The 19,157-nt window shown below is 33.5% G+C and overlaps 1 protein-coding gene and 2 non-coding genes across 4 annotated transcripts in view; 2 read left to right on the forward strand and 1 right to left on the reverse strand.

Moving 5' to 3' along the window:
* LOC129944185 (uncharacterized) overlaps positions 1–19,157 on the reverse strand; it is a 33,744-nt gene that overhangs the window by 3,076 nt on the left and 11,511 nt on the right. For both annotated transcript variants that reach the window (XM_056053433.1, XM_056053432.1), the window contains exons 2-4: positions 17,230–18,016; positions 16,813–17,056; positions 1,297–1,473 (exon numbers count right to left, since the gene is read on the reverse strand). In XM_056053433.1, coding sequence (XP_055909408.1) covers positions 1,297–1,473; positions 16,813–17,056; positions 17,230–17,900 — 1,092 coding nt within the window. In that variant the 5' untranslated portion in view covers positions 17,901–18,016. The remainder of the gene's footprint in view (positions 1–1,296; positions 1,474–16,812; positions 17,057–17,229; positions 18,017–19,157) is intronic.
* Positions 13,292–13,363, forward strand: Trnad-guc (transfer RNA aspartic acid (anticodon GUC)). The gene has a single exon. It is a non-coding gene; the product is annotated as a tRNA-Asp (tRNA).
* On the forward strand, positions 17,108–17,180 carry Trnaf-gaa (transfer RNA phenylalanine (anticodon GAA)). The gene has a single exon. It is a non-coding gene; the product is annotated as a tRNA-Phe (tRNA).

A 19,157-nucleotide genomic window follows, 5' to 3' on the forward strand; every position in this document is an offset into this window, starting at 1 on the left:
ACTGTTTAAATAGATTCCAAATTAATGATTTGGATAACTTTTGCAATGTCTTCATATGTGAAAAATTGGTCGGTATGTATTTTATAAGCAGTAGGAAAAATAATTGCGTTTAATTGCTTATTAATTTGATTGTATACCTTATAACTTGTAACACATTACTTTGTGTGTAGTTCGTTGTGGGAATATAAAACATGTTTCATTTTTACTTAAAGGAAGGACATTTTTTGGTTGCAAGATGAAGTATACTTTGTCGGTGTCTTATTAAGGGGTGTTGCTTGGAACTCTGAGCATACTGAACACGCTCAGAATAAAGTATGTTCTGAACGTTTTCTGAACACTCAGAATTTGTTTTGAAATGCATTTTGGCATTTAAAATTAAGAAATTTGCATTCGTGGAGATTGTAATTGATAATTTTGTATCATTAAAAAAACTAAGAAGATGATAATAGATTCTTAAGGCTGAAATTACAAAAATAAAAATAGCCTTTTAAGATGATTTATGAGACTCATGGCTGAATCACATACACGATTCAGATTCGGATTCACCTGACGTTCAGCCATAGGAATTCAATGCATGGAGCTTCAAACCCACGTTTCGTTTGACAATCGTAAGGAAAAGAACGTAATGTGACTCCAAACGGAAGCTCTAGTTCAATTATCTAAACATTTGCTTTGTGTGACAGCCCAACAGCTGTTTAAAAATGTCAACAAACAAAATATTTGCTATTTGAGGGATGAAATAATAGAAATGTCATTCAGAGCATCCTTGACGAAGACGAAGCTGCAGCGTGGTTGTGATTCAGCCATAGACAAACCATATATATATATATATGGTTTGTCTATGGATTCAGCCATAATTGCGACCTCTCATCGTTCTATTTCTCTTTCGCTTCAGGGTTGGAATGAAGCAGAGAAGAAACGCAGGTATTTATAAAAAAAATCAGAGCGAGACAAAATTATAAACGTCAAAAGAATCCGATGTGAACACATTTTATTTTGTTCTTATGCACAAAACTAAATTATTACGAATATGCTAAATATGTTATAGCGAATTAAGGTTATACGACAAGTATATTTATACTAATTTAAAAAGTATTTTGCATTTTTTTAACAATTTAAACTTGTTACTATTTTTAATATAGTTTTTTACTATAGTTTAAAACAATATATTTATTGTTAACGTGTTATAAAGATAAAGGAGGCTATTAATCTTTCTGTAAATTAATGTTTATCGATGTAAATGAATGATTATGAATTATAATAATAATACAAAATAGACTTATTATTGCATCTTACATTTGGGCACTTTCCCTTGCATAGTTGAACTCCACAACTGACATGCAATCGTTCGCGGTCTGGAAACTTAAATGCAGGAAAAGTGGCTGTAAATAATTTTTCAACAAAATCATCTTCGTGCGGCTTAGACCATCCTTCTTCAGCTGGCCGAAAACGAATATTTAATGCTGGCATCACCTGTCAACAAAGAAATACTATTTATTTTATTTATTGTTTATGGAATTAAAATAACACAATGTATATTGTAACGTAATGTAATAAACTTAGTCAATTGTTAGTGTAAGCATACCATTAGAGAACTACATAAAAATATAGTACTTATTAAACACATATTTCTAATAAATTTGATTTAAAATCATGAAAATGAAATTTTAATCTAAAATCATGAAAATGAAAATAAAAATAAACCAACATAGGTGTTCTTATATACGTTTCACCCGGTGTAATGGTTGGGCTCATCAGAAGATGACCATTGCACCTTGTCTTGACGCATATTTTCTCGAATAAATTGAGAGTCCATATAATATTTCAAGTTCTGGTAGTTCCGGTTCAATAGCGCTAACCAATTGTAATCGGCTGATCGAACTATAACAAATTGAAATTTTGGATTTCCTTATAGACATTTTCGGGATAAAGTAAAGGTTTAAATGGATAAATGCGAAAGTTAAGGTTTTCCAAGAGAGACTCGACAACTTGCGCAATTGGAGAACGTAAGTCTGTTCAAATTGTACACCGGCTCTAATTCTTGAGTTAGCTGGATCGTAAATCAAAGCTGGATCGTAAATCAAAATTCTTATGCAAAATACGTTATTATAGGCATTTTTCTTTTTTAGTTCAGAGCAGAGCCTAAACTGTCAAACAACAAACTGTGTTTCTTTCCCTCTGAACGTTCAGAGCTTCAAATTCGGATTTTTGTTGTCCTTCTGAACGTTTTATGAGCTTGTACAGAATGTAATCGATAAGATCAAAAAAAAACTAGATGAGTAGACCCAGTTGAAAGCTGAACACAACACATTTGTGAAGTAAAAATGAAAAAAAGAAAATGAAATCGAGTTTTGCATGTTTTTTTTTTTAATTATAATTAGTTTTTTTTTCCATTTTAATTTGAGCTTTAAATCTTTGTTTTACTTTTGTCTGTAGAAGAAAATTACAAGTAAATTGAAAAAAGTGAAATAATGAACACGCTTTGTTGAGAGGATGTTCAGAGCATTCAGAACTCTTGTTAGAGCTAAAAAAAGAATCGAGCGATTCTCAATGCTTGAGAACAATGACACGGCAAAATCACACAACTAAACTTATTATTGCCTGTATTCTAGGGCGAGAATTACCACCAAAAAATGGATTAAACGCTCCTGAAAGGCATTTTTCTTTTCAAGCTCAGAGCAGAGAAATGAACTGTCAAAAAAATCTGTTTTGCTCAGAGATATCAGAGAGCTCGTTTTGTATTTCTTTTTTCAATCAGTGTTAGCTCGAAGCGCGCTCTTATAGAGCTTTGAATAAAATGACAGAGTAAATGAATGACAGAGACAGAGAGAAATGACAGAGTAAATGAAGTAAGGAGTCCTATGCTTCCTGCATTAAGCATTGAAAGTCAGTGGCAACATTGCCTTGCAGCCATCAGAGATGCCGCCTCTGAAGTGCTAGGTTTCACACGGCCACCACAGCGAAACCCCTGATTTGACGACGAATGCCGGCAAGCGCACGCAGCGAAACAAGAGGCATACAAAACGGAGCTGCACAAAAGGACTAGAGCTGCTCGCGAGCTCTACGAGCAGAAGAGGAGAGAGGAACACCGGCTTCTTAGATGAAAAAAAAAGAGAGCATGAGAAGCGCGCGAACGAGGAGATAGAGGGATGTCACAACAGGAATGAGGTTCGTAAATTTTACCAAAAGGTAAAAAAAACCTCCCAAGGGTATCAGCCACGAACCGAAGCCTGTAAAAACGATAAGGGGAACATCGTAGTAGAACCGCAGTCGATGCTGAGAATATGGAAAGATCACTTCTCCAAATTATATAACGGCGATGACGAACCGAATTCCGCTGTAAGGGAGATAGAACCACTCAACCTCGGCGACGAAGTGAAGATAGCTATATCTAAACTTAAGTCAAACAAAGCTGCTGGAGCTGACGTCATCGCTGCAGAGCTATTCAAAGCAGCAGGCGACGACTTAGTACGGAGCATGCACCAACTCATCTGCAAAATATGGTCGGAAGAAAGCATGCCCGATGAGTGGAATCTCAGCATAGTGTGCCCGATACATAAGAAAGGAGACCCTCTAAACTGCGCCAACTACAGAGGCATCAGTCTCCTTAACATTGCGTATAAGATCCTCTCTGCCGTATTATGTGAACGTCTGAAGCCAACCAACAACCTGATTGGTCCTTATCAGTGTGGCTTCAGACCAGGAAAGTCCACTATCGACCAAATATTCACAATACGGCAGATCTTGGAAAAAACCAAGGAGCTACAAATCGAAACCCATTATCACTTTATCGATTTTTAAGCCGCGTATGACAGCATCTATAGGGAAGAGCTCTACCGAGCAATGTCTAGTTTTGGCATCCCTGTCAAACTTATCCGTTTGTGCAGAATGACGATGGAGAATGCACGCTGCTCTATCAAGGTCGGAAAACATCTTACCGATGCATTTGATGTCAAAAAAGGTTTTAGACAAGGCGATGCACTGTCATGCGACTTCTTCAACATCGTTCTGGAAAGAATTGTGCAAAACTCAACCGTCAACACTAGAGGCACAATCTTCCAAAGATCCATCCAATTACTCGGATACGCAGATGATATTGACATAATTGGAAGATCAAAGCGTGATGTCAGTGGAGCGTTTTTGAGCATTGCGACGGAAGCGAAGAAAATGTGTTTAGTGGTCAATGAGGGCAAGACCAAGTATATGCTGTCATCAAAAAAGGACACTGAACAACGTCTTGGACAAAACGTCACCATAACTTTGAGGTAGCTAAGGACTTTGTCTACATAGGCACCGCTATTAATACAGACAACGACATAAGCGCTGAAATCAAACGAAGAATAACTCTTGGAAATCGCTGCTTCTTTGGACTTAGAAGACAATTGAGAAGCAAAGTCCTCTCTCGAGCATCTAAAATCACCATCTTTAAGACACTCATCATCCCGGTTCTCATTTATGGCGCTGGGGCCTGGACCCTGTCAAAGAAAGATGAGAGCGTCTTAGGATGCTTCGAGAGAAAAATTCTTCGGGTGATATAACGACGAACTGTACGGGCTGTACAGCGACACTGACCTAGTTAGCAGAATTAAAGTCCAACGGCTTAGATGGCTAGGTCATGTAGAGCGGATATACATCAACGCTCCAGCCCTGTAGCGCCACATTAAGTAAGTAAGTAAGTAAATGAAGTAAGAAGCTGATCGTGGCTGACTTCACGTTTGTTTCGTGTGGTATGAAAAATATAGATGGAAAATTCTTATTGACAGGTAATTTATCCAGTGTGTTTCATAAATGAATTGGACGCTTCTGATCAAACTCTCTCTCAGAGTTTTTCAATTAGAGTTTACTGAATTGACAAGGACAGTTCGATGACTAAGGAAAGGGTGCGTTCACAAGTGTAGTTCCAAATTGCTAATACTTTTTTATGAAACCCGATAAAAGTAAAAGTTTTGATGCTTTCCCTAAAATTTAGCTTGTAGTTTTTACCAAAATGTCTTTTTTGAGACACAAATATGGAAATAAATTTAGGTTCGAGCGTATAGTAATAACATTTTCGATTATTTTAGAAAAAATGTTGACGTTAGGTTCGACATGGTTAATGGACAGAACTATAATGTCGTGGTGATGTCGTGTTTCTTCGAAAACTCATCTTCTCTCACTAGATCGTACATCAACAAAGCCATTATACCTAATATAATGTTGGCGTTATAGTGTTTTAAATACAAGAATACTCAAACTGTATACACTCGCAAAAATTATATAAACGTCCATCGCAAATTAAGAATGCTTATATACAAAATTAAATAACATAAAAATACAAGAGTATAAAAAAAAACTAAGATAAAAATGGAATTATTTAAATCAGACCAAGCATTGATAGTGATTGTGAAAATCAACTCACTTGTGACCGCAATTATTAACTACACATAATCAAACGCATCAGATTTATAATTTAATTCTTCAATTGTTAGTGTTAAGCAAAAGAGTCCGCGGCTACAAAGCCGTGTGAATTGTTTGGTTTAAAGAAATTGTTTAAGTATACGCATCACTTGAAAAGGCAAGATGTTACCTCAATTATTTAATATACTTGCAACCGACGATATTTTCCTTACTATGTAATTAAAATTATGGTAATTAGTTCAAAGTAAATAACTTTACACACCAGACACCATCGTAAAACCGACGCTCTAACGCGACGCATGAGAAGTTCACTCAACTTTACAAACCATAGGCATAGGTACTACTGATAGTTTATGCAAGATAACCAGTAGAGCTTGTGGGTGTTCAATGAACATCTTGCCTAGCAATGGAGGTTTGTAATTGTAGGTACATTTGAATTTAATATTTGAATGCGAATACGATTTCAAAATTGTAATTAAGTTATAGGAAGTTGCGTCCAATGGCTAAAACTTTGTTCCAATTAAATTTATCTATAATTTAAGTTTAAGCTCAGAAACAACACTCAACTATAAGCTGTATAAGTTTATGTGATTTTTCAAGCAATTGTTATGTCGAAATAAAATGCATTTCATCAAGTGAATATTTGTTTTCATGAGTTGTCATCATTTATTTTATAATATTATTATGTATTTAATTTGTACACATGAATTTTAAATAACTTTTCATTTGATGTGTGAAGTTCAAGTTGGTTCTCAAGAGTTGAATGAAAGGTCATGCCTCAGAATGCATTTACAATATTATATACTACCTTTCAAACTGAACCATGATTTTATGTTCAAATCTGGGTTATCTGTAATTGAAAGTGAAATATTAAGTTCCATCTTTCTTTTAATTTACCTAAGAAAGACAAAACATTAAACAGAAATTCAAACGGCATTTTGTACAACTTAAATAATTAACTTTTATCTAAAAGATAAATCAATTGAAACATATAATATATATACCTTAAGTTTTTTTTCCAGCTATGAATAGGGACTTTGACTTTGTTGATCTTAATATCTTAATATTCTACCTCTGACATATTTTTGGTGTCTTTTGTTCTGAATTTTCATTTTCCTTCTTTCCCTATACAGAAATGTACAAGCAGTTACCCTATTTAGTTGTTTTATTAAATGAGACACTAATTATTCCATATCTTAAAAGAGATGAAAATGAAGAAGTATCTTACAAGCTTGAGTAACTTTAGAGGTCATCTGATGGAATGTTGGCGAATGTAGTAAAAAAATAAGAAGAAAATCTTTTAAACTTGAAATTGAATTTTGTTTTCATAATTTTGAATCTTAAGTAGGATTTCGTTTTTTCATTAGACGAACAAATGCCCTGATTAAAAGATATAAAGAGGTTACCTCTTTGATAGTGAAAAATAAATAGGTCAGAAATTGAGCTAGTTTCTGTGAAGGTAAACAATAGACAAATCCCACAAAAAATTGACTTTCACTTAGAAAAACATTCCAAATTCTTTTAGATATCTTTAAATTTTTTAATCATTCGGAATCTAAAACATATTCAATCTTATTGCTTACTCAAAGTTTTCAACAACATCCAAATAATATCAAAAATTTTGAATAATAGAAAAATATTCGGAAGTTCAAAGGTTTAAATTGATTTGACCAATCATAAAATCTTGGTAAAAACATAGGAATGTGACTTTTAAAATGGTTGCAAGAAACTTAGCAAAAACGTAAGGCACTCTTCTCAAGACAGAAACTTGCTTTTGATTTGACAGTTCTTGTCATTTCAAGTTATTGTTTTCAATGGACAGGTTCCGACTACATAAGAGACTTGAAAGTAAGGCAAGCTTTTAGCATCTGATTTGCCAGCTGCCAAAAAATTATCCCCAATTAAAACAACATCATTGGAAAGTTCACTGGGAAATTAGTCATGTAAAATCTTCCTAACCTTCAAGTGCAGTTTAATTATGCCAAAAAGACAACTTATCATTATTTATTCCTTTAACTCAAATCTGAACTTTATTACTCGTTGATTGATTTACTTCATGTACAATTCCATTTAATGTTTTATATAAGGACTTTTGCTGTAGAACACAAAACACAACTTATAATGGACTTGAACTGTGTAAGCGGGGTTTTCTGCAGATAATAATGATTAGGTACTTTCTGCATCTGAAAAATTACCTATAGACTTTTTGAATTGGCGCGGGTAGATTTTGTCGACCCATGACGGCCATTTTGTTTTGGTAACATCTGTCAAATCTCCCATCTTACGGTAGACGTGATGGAACCTCACAGTCGACTCTTCAATGTTTCTTTGCCAAACACCGGTTCAGTAAACAACCCAGCCAACACCCGTACGCTCAAAGAACACAAGATCGGCCGAAAACATCGCGGCGATCCGTGAAAGTTTACAGCAGAACCCAGGGCAGTCTAATCCTCACCGTCCACAAGAACAAGAACGAATGTTGCGTCGGGCCTTGGGCCTACACCCCTCCAAGATCCAACTGATCCAGGAGCTCAAAGTTCATGACTATAGACAGGCTGTTTGTTCGGTGACTGGGCTTCGAATCGTTTGAAAGAGGACCCCAATTTTGGCCAAAAAATAAATTTTAGTGACGAGGCTCATTTTTGGATGAATGGCTGTGTTATTAAGCAAAGTTCTTTTAGATATCTTATTTCTAATTTAATAATATATGTATTTTGTACACTTAATTAGAGGGAATAGATTGTAGCATTTGAATTTTAAGTTAAAATTGAATTAATGCCACATTTACAAATTTTTATATTGTGGGGTGGACAGATTATAAATAACGAATATGATTAAAGAACAGAAACAGAGAAAAAAGTTTTTTATGAAATGATCACTATGATTGATTTGAACTGCATAAACAAAATTTTAATTATTATATACGTAAATAAAGAAAGGGGATAAATATTATCAAATGACGTAGTTTAACAAAGATTCAATGTTATAAATATCGAAATTAAGAAGCCATAATTTAACTGATTTTAGGAACTGTGGACGGTTTCTAATGCTTCGTAATTCAGCTGAAAGACTATTGTATAATTTGCGAGACACAATAGTGTAAGAGTTCCTAAAAAGTGTAGTTCGAAAAATGTTTAATCGTACCGAGTTAGAATTTCTCATATTATATGTAGTAGTATAGGGCTTTCCAAATAACCACTCCTCATTAAAAATATTTTCAAAACCTTGAAATAAAACAAGTGTCTTACTGGTAGAATACCTGTTTTTCTAAATAAATCTGCAGAGTGAGTGAGGACACTTTTTTGAAGAACTGTTAATTGTTGGATTTTGTTTAAGTATGCACCTCCCCAACAACTGATACCATATTGTAACTTCGAGTGGAAAATACCATAGTAAACCTTTTTTAACGTGGAGAATGAACAATATATTTTTAACCGATAAAAGCATCTTACGGTTGAAAGAAGATATTGCTTTAAATCCATAATGTGCTCAGTACATTTTAAATTTTGGTCAATTTTGACACCTAAATACTTAAAATCTCTCACTATTTATATATTGAAGCATGTACTGCAGCAGTTTGCTTCAGAATTAAAGGTATTTAATAAATGAGATACTAGACATTTGCCATTGAAGAGTTTAAAACTAGAACAAGACGGAGCATGGAACAATAATTTTATGTCATTTAGTCCATTGGTGAACATCATAAGTTTGGATTTGTTACTGACTAAAAGTTTATGGTCCGCAAACCATAGCCTTAATAAATGTACATCATGGTTTATATCCGAAACCAAATTTAATGGACTAAGTGAATTGTATCCAATTGCTATATCATCAGCAAATGCGTTAACTTTCCCTAAAAATGGCAGATTAAAGATGGAATTTATATAAACCAAGAAAAGAATGGGTCCAAGAACTGACCCTTGTGGGACACCTAAGTTAATATCCATGGAATCACTTAGAACATTCCCTACTTTGACTATCTGAGACCTTTTACACAGGTAGGATTCAAACCAATTGTAGATGAATCCTCGGAAACCAATATCATGCAATTTTTTCAAAAGGATAGGGTGACTGACCATATCAAAGGCTTTTGTAATGTCAACAAAAAGCGCAGCACATTTCATTTTTTTTGTCCACTCCTTGTTGTATTGAACAGCAGAAATTTAATAAAGCATCTTCTGTTGACATTCCCGATCTAAATCCAAATTGTGAGGGGCTAAAGTAATTCTTGCTTGTGAGATATCGTAAGATTCTACTTTTTATATTTTTTATCAAACATTTTTGAAATTGATGGTAATAATGAAATAGGTCTGTAGCTCTTTACATCCTTTTTGCTCATTTTTTTGAAAATGGGTATAACACAACCAGATTTTAAGTCATTTGGGAAGACACCTGAAAAAACACTTTTATTAAAAATATGCGTCAAAACATCCACTAAATATAAAGCAGTTTTTTTAGCAATGTATTAGAAACGCCATCAACGCCAACTGAAGTTGATTTATTCAGCGTATTTATAGTTTTCAGTACTTGAAGGCCATTTATTGTTTCGAAGAGGAAACTATTTTCACTATGTGCCACATTTGAAGAACTGAAGCTATTACAACATTCACAAGAGTTTGTGATATCACGAGGAAAAGTAGTTTTACCAACATTAGTAAAATAATTGTTGAATAGATTTGCAATTTCTTTTGGATTTGAAATACATGTGTCTCCATATTCAACTGTCATAGAATTAGACTGACTATTTTCTTTTCTGTTTATAATTTCATTTATGACTTTCCATTCTTCTCTTGGATTATTCTTGGCATTAATTATTTTGTTGTTATAATAACTATCGCGACTCTGATGAATTTTATTATTAACTTCCTTGCTATTTTTTTTAAAGCGTAGTTTTAGATTTGTATTAAGCGGATGTTTTCGACATTTTTTATATAATTTAGTTTTAAAATGTATAGATTTTAAGAGCAAATTATTTATCCATGGCTTTAATTTTATATTAGTCCTTTTTTTGATGAAATAGAATGAATTGTTGATTAGCTGTTTAAAACGATTCAAAAATAAACTATAAGCTTTTGAAGGGTCCTCTTCCATATAAACCTCTTCCCAACTCTCCAACGTTAAATACTAAATTAACTTTCCAAAATCGATTTTAGATTGCCTATAATTACGTTTAACGTTAGTTTGCCGAAAATTTTTTAAAACCTTGAAGACAATACCCGTCATGCAATGATCAGTAATACCAAGATCAAAGACGGCACAATTGTTAAGATCAATTTTTGAAAACCGACCAAAGATGTGGTCAAGACAGGTACCTGAAACAGGTCTTGTAGGTTCATTGACAAATGACGTAAGTCCATGCTCAGAAATTAATATATTATATGCATCTCGGTTGGGATTGTAAGTAAGTAGGTCAAAATTAAAGTCACCTAATATTATTAGGTTAGCTGCTCGCTCACTTTTTAATAAAACAGAAAATTCTTCAATAAACACTTGTATAGTTTTACAGTGAAGTCTATAAATGCAAATAAAACTAAACATTTCATCACAAATAAAAACAGTAATTTTCATAATATCTGCACTTGTCAAACTATAAGTCTTAAGCTCACATTCATACGAATCACGCACATTTACTCCAACTCCACCAGCAGCATACGAATCATTTGTATTGGCTAAAAAATTATAATTTGGTAAACTAAAATTATAATTTGGTAAACTAAAATCTTTAATTTCATAAGAAAGTATCCAGATCTCCGAAACAAATATAAAATCAGGTTTTTTTCAAAGGCTTCAAGGTTACAAGTTAGCAAATCAAAATTACTTCGCAAACTACGTATATTTTGATGTACAGCGTAAATAGATTTTTGGTTAATAGAAATAGCTGTCTTTGACTTATTTTTCGTTCAAAGAATAAAGTTGACTGCAAATGAAGTCACTTATGTTGTTAGAGTCGCTCTTTAGTTTTTAATGGTTGTACAATGTACACTCTTCATTGTTTTATTTATTTATTATGTATTTCAAACTATAAATGTGAAACCGTTTCAAATACATGCAAAAATTATTCGCTTCGTGTTGACAACACTGAAATTTGGCAGCACCTTATTAGAATGAAAACGTAATTACTTTTACAGTATTTGGCAGCACCAAATAATAATTAAAAAGTAATTACGTTATCAACATTTGGCAGCACCAAAAAGCAATCACCGACCGATACCTCCTATAACAACCACCAGCAACCAGGTATAAAAGGCAGTTCAAAAAAAAACCGACATCATTGCATTCGAAAGCCAAGTGGTAGTAAATTTACAAGTGTACTAATTATATTGTTAAATAAAATGGATTTATTTTATTTTAAATATTGTTGTTTAAATTCATATTCAAGAACACAACACTTCGAATCCTCTTGTTTTAAATACCTTCTATGTAAAATATTTCGATTTCTAACCTAACGACCCCGATAGAAAGATAAAAAGCTTAGGGCTCATTACAGCTATCATTGAAATTAATCCCTAACATTTTTTGAATGAACATTTGATTGTGTTCCATAGAAATTAAAGGTTTTATACTTATAACGGAAAGCACATAAAGAAAAAAAGTTGAATTGAGCATTTTTCACTAAAAATGTGTTTTTCTATTTTTCGCACGGAAAATCATTTTCCTGAACAGCTGACACTTGAATGTTCAAAATTGAAACGAATCGTTCCACTAATTTGTGTTCCAATTTCACACAATTCAATGACAGATTTCTGTCAGTATACATTTTTCGTTGGATTTTAATCAGAAAATTATTTTCAATGACAGAAAGTTTGAATAATAGCTATAAACGACCTGCCAAATAAATTTCAATGATTGGTTTCAATGATAAAAACCAATGATACCTATGTATATTTAATTTGAGCTAGGAAATAAACATAAACTTATTCTCGTAAAAAAATAATGTTTTCTACCTCTATCTTCCTGCAATTCCAGGAACAGGTTATTCTCCCTTTTAATGTAAGTGTATCAATGGAGTGTGCGGCACTGTTTCAATCAATAAAAAAAAACTAAGCATAATAAAATTGTTTACACTCCATAAAGTAAGACATCTTCACGGTATTCGACAAATTGGCATCGCTATAAGTTCATCATGCTTCATATGATAAAGCTACAATCTACATCGATGGTTATCTCAGCGAGTTGCATTGTTTCACTATAAAAATATGTCTAACTTCCGACACCAATGATTCCGGAAAATATAATAATTAAAATGCTTTTATCTTTTACCAGCCTTCAATTCTATTAGTGTTAGGAAGTGATGAAGGAATTGAAATAAGTTATGACTAAAAATTGAAGCAAAGTTTCAATTCAATTCAATTTCACACAACGCAGATACCAACTCGTAAAGAAGATAGGATTTACGTAGTAGAGCAAGAGATATAAATAGATTACGATGATGATGAGTGATAAGTCAAGTGTAAGCTATTGTGAATAAAGATGTGTACTTCGTTGGAAATGTTTTCACATACATTTTTTTAAATTTTAATTTTAGAAAGTTAACTCAATTTGTCACAAACATAAATCTTGAAAAATAGAATTTTTAAGTAGTAACCGATTTAATTTACTATACCACGTGAGTGTTAATAGTAACAAAGCCTCTTCTCCCTCATTGCAATTCTGTGGATTCTCATGAGAAAAGCAACAAATTCGTCGAACTTGTTTTGTAACTACCTACAACCTTTCATGGGTGCCGGCTCGTAAATTATATTGAAAAGTTCGAAGGAGTGAATAACTCACCCTATGTGACATTTATCGCACCCAGTCAAGTCAACCTCAAAGTCAGTAAGAGGTTTCTAAAAAAATCTAATATCACGAATTTTCATATCGTTATATTAAATTTCTGTCTATGATTTTTTAACAGTCCTCGATAGTATAGTGGTCAGTATCCCCGCCTGTCACGCGGGAGACCGGGGTTCAATTCCCCGTCGGGGAGACAATGTGTCGTTTTTTAACTTCTTCTGGATGCAGTTTTTATTTTGGTTCCTTATCAAAACTACAAAGTTTCTTATCTTTAACGGTCTTGTAAAGCTTGACATAAGATATTGTTTGCTTATATCACAAATAATAATTAATTGTGATTATATCTTACTATTTTTAGGGCTTGACTTTTTTTGGAGTTTCTAATTTTGTCTTATAAGTTGGATTTTGTGAAAAATAATAAAATGTCTTTTTTAACTTCCAATTGATAGATTTGGGGTGAAATGTGAAAATGTAATTGTTTGCAAAAGAAGCAAAACAAATGTTACAAATATTTAACTAATAATGACTTTAAATGAAAACCAATATGTTACATCCCTTTAGAGGTAACCAATCGGAAAAATTTCCAATTGGAAAAAAGTTCCGATCGGAGGATTTTTTGTGTTATTGCTTATATCAGAAAATCCATACAAATTGAAACTGGAATATGAAATGTTTTACTAACGAGCGTTTATAGCAATCAGTAAATTTACATCATTACCTGTGTTTTGTTGGAAAATCTATCAATAATATAGTAAGATTTTACAGGAATAACAAAAACAATGTCCGCAGTATGAATACTACCGACAAAAGTTAAAATAGAATCTTACTACGGATGGGTTTTCAACATTTATACGAGTCTCGAATGGATCTTATGTGATTTCGTTCTCAAATGTTGGTACGATTGAAATTGCATTTGTATCTCAATGGCTGTGTTCGTTGAGTGGTTGTGCATTTGGAATCATGTGTTTTCCATTGGGAATAAATCAATCTGTTGTTGTTGATATTATTTAGTTTTGTTAATTAAAATTGACTAACTGGGCTTATTTTGCAATAGAAAACCATAGAAAAAATAATTAAATTTTGCTTTGTTTCCACCAAAGGTTTATCTCAGATTACTCGTAGATTAAATACATCTTTTTGGTGTTTTTACCGAACAAGAAGATTTAAAAATTATTAAATTTGATAGCATTTTCAAAAATGCAAATGGTGTTTCGATGTTTCTTATGAAGTGTAAGTGAGATAGTTTGATTCGTATTAAACATTGAAGAATTGAATAATTCAGCATCATATAAGAATATGCTACGTACTCCATGTGCATTTTTTTAAATTTGATTAAAACAAAACTATTTTTTTTTACATAAAACATGCAAATAAACAGACCATAATGCATTATCTGTAAAACCAACTTCTCCACACAGGTTTTTCTTCACAAATTTTGAATCAACTCCGATCCCCGACCGGAATCAAGTAAATCAGGCTTATTTCAACTTGATTCAGTTATATACAAAATTGAGACTTCAAGCTCCCTTCAATACCACATGCTAATGTAGTCGTCTACGAACAAACCCTCTTCTTGAAGTTTTTATTGTATGTCAAAGCTGCAATTGTTAAATAAACAATTTTTATAGAATCTCAATATCCAGATGTTTTCTTACCATTTATTTTTGAAAATTGACCATTATTTTAGTTTTAGCTAGTTTTTTTTGCTAAAGTTAATTTTAACTTTTGATTTTCATAAAACTTTCTTCTATTTGTGTTTTTTTATTATTATTCTGACAGGTCTTCTTTCAGTTGTACCAATTTTTAAATGCAAAAATCTGGCTACTGCCGATGAGGTTTCTTGGCAATTTTCTACTATACTATTTATAGAATACCAAAAAAAAAAACACGGGAATTAAAATAGAAGAGCTTCCCACCTAATTTTTTGTTGCTGATTTCATCAGTAATTTCTTTGCTGATGCCATCAGAGCAGTACAAAATTGGAATACCATTAGTTTAACGAAATGTAATTTTTTTTGGAATTTTGCAGTCAGCTGTTCAGTTAAATTTTATCATTATTTTTTTAATGTATTTAAAAAACAATGTATAGGTTAAAATGTATTATTTCTTTAAGAAAATATTACGTGACTTTAGAATTGATGGCGTTAGTAGTGGGGTCTAGGTAGACGAAGTCCTTAACTTACTCAAAGCTACGTCTATGGATGGTGACGTTTTGACCGAGACGTCGGTGTTGTTAGTCCACCAGCGCTGAGATTAAACGAAGATTAACTTTTGCCAACCGCTTTTTCTTTGGACTAAGAAAGCAATTGAGTATCAAGGCCCTCTCTCCAGGGACCAAAGTCTCGCTATATAAGACCCTTATCATCCCCGTCCTGCACCTTGGGTCGTTTCGATCTACGGTCCCATATGCATCGAAGGGGAGTGGACGAAAAGATGGAACGACGAACTGTACAGGCTGTACAGCGACGTAGACTTAACCAGAAGGGAAAACGTCAATTGATTAAGAAGGCTGGGTTACGTAGAGCGCATGGAAAGCAATGCTCCCGCGAGGAAAGTTTTAGGTACGGATAGATTTTACTAATAGTAAAATTTTGTTGAAAAATACCATGCGTTATTATCCCTAGTTACTTCAAGGCATTACACAAGTTTGAAAGTTTCATATTTTCAACTTATATCAACAATTGTTCTGGAGGTTTCTTATAGAGAAAAGAACATTGCTTTCCTATCCGTTACCTTGTTTATTTGATCAATTATGAATGTAGTGTAGCCCATCTGTCACCAGTTATTTTTTTAATTAGTCTAGAACTAACAGAATACAAAAACGTATTAAGATTTTCTGCCAACACCTGAACTCTGGTTTCTTTCAATCTCGTGTCTGATAGTATATCCTGATATGTGAATTTTAAGAGATAAATTAAAATAGTTGAACAAGATTTCGAAATCCAAAATTATTGTAAACACAATTTTCAACATTTCCAAAGAAGATAAAAATTCGAAATCATTTTTCAGTTTTTCAATTTGCTTTAAATTCAACCACATGTTGAATCAGCTGTTCAGCCAAATAGCTACACAATACGCATACCAGAAATGTCTGTGTTTCTTTTTTGATGGCCCAGCTGTTTTGGATCAGCTGTTCTTTGACACTTCACCTAAAACACAAACAAAAAGAATTGAACGCACCCAATGAGTGGAATAAATGAAATCACTATACAATTTTGACATTTCTTTGGGGTTGTTCAAGATTCAATAAAAAGGCTCGTTTAATATGCGGAACACCAAGCTTAATTTTAAGTACAGCTTGCACTTCAGTGATTGAGTGGGTTCAACTTGAATTAAATTTCATAATTTAAGTTTTAACATATTGTCGAATAATTGCAAAATGTGATGTATTCAAGAAAATTCATTATCTGAATTATTAGATGGGAACTGAATGAAATGTATTAAAAGCTCAAAGAAACAAATTAGTTATCTGAGAGTTCTGTGTTAAGTTTTCATGTATTAAACGAATTGAACTCCAACCCTTGGAAGGGTAAAGGTTTCCAAATTTGTATAGCTAAAGAGCTTGTTTTTCTTGTTGCTTGTTTTTCTATAAACTATAAAACTTCATATTTATCTAAAAAAAGACAATCGTGAATAACTTACTTGCTCGTCAACCGGGCACCCTCGGTCATCCAACAACTGTTGTGTTGATTCACCCAGACCGTCAAGTGCAGCACAGTCTATTATACGTACACCCATTGTACCTGGCACAATAGCTCGGACTGTCAACGTTGTTGGTTGACCAACTTCCACAGCACCAGAACCTTCTGGTCCTCCAAGCTCCAACCAAATTCGTACGCGTGGTGTCGATAAAGGCACATCGTCCACTGTTCTCATTCGGCCATTTCTGTAAATGATATACCGTTATCTTTGAAATGGAAAAATGCTCATTTTATCTGCCGAAATAGCTCAGTTGGGAGAGCGTTAGACTGAAGATCTAAAGGTCCCCGGTTCGATCCCGGGTTTCGGCATTAATATTTTGTTTGTTTTGGTTTGTTTACTCATTCTTCTTTTATTTACCTTATTCCCTTAACTGTCCCGTTGACAACGTTCATTCCCAGTGCATTTGTGGGCAAAACACACTTCACTCTTTTCAGAATGTCCAAACTCTGCCGTAGTTTATCGTCTATTTGCAGCATAACCTTCACAGACATCTCCAAGCTACCATCCGCTTTCGACTCAGACCGCACACCACAGCCCGATGTGGGCAATTTCAATGTAACGTTCGAGTGTTGTGTCCCTCGTGCTCGGCACTCCAAGGGAAAATCTTTGGCGTACAAGAGCCCACGAAAGTTCTTGTTCAATTCGATACGCATCTCGAACACATCTCGTGTACAATTTGTAGCAACGGATACAATTTTGTTCTTTGGATTTTTGAAGTGAGCTGAAGACGGAGATTTAGCGGCTGCAGAAGTGCCACCGCCATCGCCATCAGTGGCGTCTTCAGGGGTTGTGTCTCTATCTGCATCCGATTCCGCGGCTTTTCGCTTATTGTATTGCTGCTGCAGCTGATATGGTGTTGGTAACAGACTCGATGTAAGAAGTGTGGCCTCCGAGGAAGAAACTAATGGCGACAACGGAGGTGTTGATGATGGTTTTGTTGTGGCTGTTGGTCTTAATGCCCAACCAATGGAACAGAAGAATAATTGCTGATGGATTAACAAGATTATGGACAGTTTGTAGATTAACATGTTTGTGATGATGCGGTATTGCTTCAGTGTGTTTTTGTGATGTTATTATATAAAGCCAAAGTGATTTTGATGGTTGATTGCTTTCTAGCTGGTAATTGTTCTTCTTTGTTGAACATCTGCAACAAAAGAAGTAAGTTTGATATAGAAAACATATAGCTTCTTATAATAACAATTCTATCTAGAACAAAATTTTAAATCATATTCCTCCAAACCACATTAAGTTAGGAATAATTTTGAACATTTCTTGCATCGATGAATATTGACGTACTGAAATAGTTCTTTTTTTAAAAAGGAAATCATAAACGTCAAGTCCTTTTAGTTAGATATGAAAGAGAACTCGTGAGTATGAACACGAATAGTTATATTCGTATATTTTTGGAATGGTTGGGAACTTACTCTTATGTTCCAACATATATTCTATTTTTGTTCAAAGGTAGATTCCAAATTGTGCTTCTTTTAAAGTTTTCCCGTAAAGGATGGCCCGAACTAAATATGGAAATGTTTTAATGCTGTTTGAATAAAATGTTCAAAAAAACTTTCTTTTAGTCGTTTTTTCCTAACCCTGCCAACAAATGATTTTTATTTTAATGTTTTTAGAATTTTAAAATAAATAAATGTTATGCCGGGAAATTTGATTAGCATTGCTATTTAGCTAAAAATTAATGAATTCTTTGAAATTTAACTGGAACGTTGGGAACAAAAGTTTTTACTCGACAGAAATTAGTTATCTTCGGCAGTGATTTTTGTATGAGAAGAAATTATAGAGTGCCTCGGTTTGGAAGCACCAGTTGTTGGAGTACCTACAGCTAAAGCCTTTAATCTCCGAATCAAAGAAAAACATTTCGAAAAAAACTTAAAATTGAAACTAGAATGAAGTAATTTCAAAGAAAACTCATTTGACATTTCATTTTATAGTTCACAACGACTTTTTTAAGTAAAAGTCAGAATGGAACTCGTCTCAAATTACGTGCTGTCAAAAATAATTTGTTTCGAGTTGATCACGATCGACAATATTCGATTATGTCAAGTTACGTGCTGGCACCCCAGGTAAACGACCAGGTAGGCTTATTAATTATGAAAAAAGGACGACATATATTTTCTATGATTAAAAACATTCATTTAGGACGTAATTAGGTTCACAAAATATGCGTAGAAAAACGGAAAGATTCAAGTAGGATGAAATGAGGACGATGAAAAATCGTTGAGGGTGATATGAGGTTAATTTGTCTGTATGCAATGGCGGATCCAGGGGGGTTG

This window comes from Eupeodes corollae, chromosome 2 (genome assembly GCF_945859685.1).
Source record: "Eupeodes corollae chromosome 2, idEupCoro1.1, whole genome shotgun sequence".
Taxonomy (NCBI): domain Eukaryota; kingdom Metazoa; phylum Arthropoda; class Insecta; order Diptera; family Syrphidae; genus Eupeodes; species Eupeodes corollae.